Source organism: Camelina sativa, chromosome 12, assembly GCF_000633955.1.
Source record: "Camelina sativa cultivar DH55 chromosome 12, Cs, whole genome shotgun sequence".
Classification (NCBI taxonomy): Eukaryota; Viridiplantae; Streptophyta; class Magnoliopsida; order Brassicales; family Brassicaceae; genus Camelina; species Camelina sativa.
Window position 1 is genome coordinate 27545616 of NC_025696.1, and position 3458 is coordinate 27549073.

At 51.0% G+C, this 3458-nt stretch overlaps 1 protein-coding gene across 1 annotated transcript in view; it reads left to right on the forward strand.

The window, feature by feature from the left end:
- The window catches only part of LOC109128010, a 2891-nt gene continuing 186 nt past the window's right edge, over window positions 754–3458 (forward strand). The window contains exons 1-3 of the mRNA XM_019233669.1: window positions 754–2217; window positions 2275–2340; window positions 2406–3304. Coding sequence (XP_019089214.1) covers window positions 754–2217; window positions 2275–2340; window positions 2406–3304 — 2429 coding nt within the window. The remainder of the gene's footprint in view (window positions 2218–2274; window positions 2341–2405; window positions 3305–3458) is intronic.

Genomic DNA, 3458 nt, shown 5'->3' on the forward strand with positions numbered 1-3458 from the left:
GGGCCCGGTCAAAGATTCCTGCATTCAAGGGTGTTAATTAGTCCGCGCGAATCGTGCCCTATTAATTGTACATTAATTGGGTAATTAATTGGTCTGTATAAATATGTAAGGGGGGTGTCACTTGTAAAGGATCCGAATTCTTCCAGAAAAAGGCAATACAAATTCAAATCTTAAAACTCATTCAATTCAGTTCGGAACTGTTTTACGGCGATAAGCTCCTCCACAATTAAATCACTTCGGAAGAAGAAGCTAATTCTCAGTTCTCACATTTGGCGCTAGAAGGAGGGGAGTTATCGCCTGACTCTCGCCAGTTCCGACTTCATACGCAAGTACATTCTACACAACCACCGCTATGGCAGCCAGCTCTCCCAATCAGGCATCCTTGGAGGTGATCCAGAAGCTCCTGCAGGACTTGTCCGAGAAGTCCGACCGTCAGCAAGCCGCCTCCGCTGCTCTCACTGAACGTTTCGACAACTTGGAGGGGCAGATTTCCACTCGTCTGGAGGAAGTCACGACGTCCGTAGCCGATCTCTCGGCCTCCCACCGCGCNCCTTATGTTAAGAGGATGGAGCGGTTGTAGATGACCTGTTGTACCCACGATCTGCCGTCTCGGATAATAGGCCAGAGGGCCCAGGCCGGGCTTGGCTATTGGGCCGAAAAGCATGTTATCGATCGGNTGTAGACGGAAACACTTCGGCTTCGGGGTATACTGTCAATCCCGAGATCTTCCGCATGCAGAGTGAAATTCGGGACATGCGGTCTGTGATGCATAGTGCAACCACCTCAGCTCCGGATATATTCCGAGTGATCGAGGAGTCGAGGCGAACTCCTTTTTCCGACCAAATAGCCCGAGTCCGCATCAAGGACACTGGCAAAATTAAGTTCTCGAGCTACGAAGGAAAAGGAGATCCGACCAATCACCTCAAGACTTTCTTGCTGACAGCTAGCCGGGTGGACCTCGAGCCCCATGAAGCAGACGCTGGGTACTGCAAGCTGTTCGCAGAAACATTTAGTGGACCGGTACTGCTTTGGTTCGCATCCTTAGCAGCTGGCTCCATAACAAACTTTAACGAGCTGTCGACCTCGTTCGTCAAGCAGTATTCTAGCCTAATCGAAACTGCGGTGACGGATGCTCAGCTTTGGAACTTAAGCCAAAAGGCTGGAGAGTCCCTTCGGTCTTACATAACAAAGTTCAAGGAGATCCAGGTCAAAATGCCCGGACTCTCGGACTTTACAGCCCTGGCCGCGCTTAAGAACGGCCTCTGGCACGAATCTCGCTTCCGCGAAGACTTGTCCGTGAATCGTTTCCCAACTATTCAGGACGCATTACACCGGGCTTCGAACTGGATAGTCGCAGAAGAAGACAAACTCGCCGCTGCGCAAAAACAAAACGCCCCGCCTGCAGGGAAACCGCGCTTCGAAGCACCTGCCAAAAAGACTCCGCCTACAACTCCGAAGTCCGGGCCGAGCACTTTCGCAGTCACTCAATCTCCCAAGAAGAATTCTCCAAAGAATTCACCGTCCAAACCACCATTTTCACCGCGCTCCAAGAGCGGCGTACTCCCGAGTAACAAATGGGTCCAAGATGAGGACACGTACTGCGAGCTCCATAAAACCAACAGTCATTCTACTCGTGACTGTAAGAAGCTGATGCATCTCCTCGCAGAAAAGTATGTGGCGGGAGAAATGCCGAATGTTACAATTGAAGAATTGGAGCAAAAAGCGATTCCCGAAGTGGACGAGGACGCTCCACCTTCAAAGAAACCAAAGCAGTCCGATGGAAGTGAAGCTCCCAAGAAAAGAATCGACGTGATAATGGGAGGATCGCGTCTGTTTCGGAACTCCATCACTGCGATCAAAGACCATCAGCGGAAGCTCACTAGCCCCCAGCCGAAGCGAGCTAAGTTGATAGCCAGTGATCTACCTGAAATTTCTTTCTCCGAGAAGGAAACTGAGGGGTTGGACACTCCGCACGATGACGCGCTCGTCATCTCGCTTGATGTAGCGAACCACGAAGTCTGCCGAATCCTAATTGATACTGGGAGTTCGGTAGACTTGATTTTCCTTGAGACGCTCACCAGAATGGGTATCGGGAAAGAGCACATCGCAGGACCGCCCTCACCCCTGGTCTCGTTCACTAGCGAGACGTCGATGTCTTTGGGCACGATCACATTACCAGTGTCCACTCAAGGAGTGGTTAAAATGGTGGAGTTCACGGTCTTCGACCGACCTGCGGCCTATAATGTTATTTTGGGAACTCCCTGGCTCTATCAGATGAAGGCGGTGGCCTCGACGTACCATCAGTGCGTCAAATTCCCGACCCCACAAGGAGTCCGGGAGGTTCTAGGAAGCCAAAGGACGGCAGGAGCTGTTACCTCGCAAGTCACAAGCTCCTGATCCAATAGAAACCACAGCTCGAGGTACCGAAAAATCCAGTTCGGAAGCAGCTAAAAGGTGACCTCACTGAGTCCATTTTCATCAATGGCAAGTTCCCGGATCAAGAAATCAAGATTGGAGTGGGATTGGAGAGCGAGCTCCGTGCCGTCCTGATAACCTTCCTGAAAGAAAGAATGGCCACCTTCGCGTGGTCCGTAGACGAGATGCCCTGCATCAGTCCAGAAGTTATTTCCCACGAGCTGAATGTGGACCCTACGTTCCGACCTGTAAAGCAGAAGCGAAGGAAGCTGGGTCCTGAGCGAGCTGAAATCGTTAACAAAGAGGTTGAACGTTTGCTGAAGGCGGGACAGATACGCGAAGTAAAATACCCTGAGTGGCTCGCAAATACAGTCGTTGTCAAAAAGAAGAACGGAAAGTCGCGAGTCTGCGTTGATTTCACCGACCTGAATAAGGCGTGCCCCAAAGACAGCTTTCCACTTCCGCATATCGACCGGTTAGTTGAGTCCACTTCGGGTCACGAGCTGATGTCCTTCATGGACGCATTCTCTGGCTACAACCAAATCCTAATGAACCCGGACGACCAGGAGAAGACTGCATTCATTACGGACCGCGGGATCTATTGCTACAAGGTGATGCCTTTTGGGCTAAAAAATGCGGGAGCAACCTACCAAAGACTGGTGAACCGAATGTTCGAGCATCAACTCGGAAAAACCATGGAAGTTTACATCGATGACATGCTGGTGAAATCGATGGAAGCCAGTTCGCATCTCGCCGATCTGAAAGTCTGCTTCGACGTCCTGGATCAGTTCGGGATGAAGCTCAACCCCACGAAGTGCACCTTCGCAGTTCCATCAGGAGAATTTCTGGGGTATATCGTCACAGAAAGAGGAATTGAAGCGAACCCGAGGCAAATTAATGCTTTCCTGTCTATGAGTTCTCCTAGGACCTTGCGCGAAGTGCAGCGCCTTAACGGACGGATCGCAGCTCTCAACCGCTTCATCTCTCGATCTACGGACAAATGCCTCCCTTTCTACCAGCTGTTACGAAAAGGGGGAAAAACT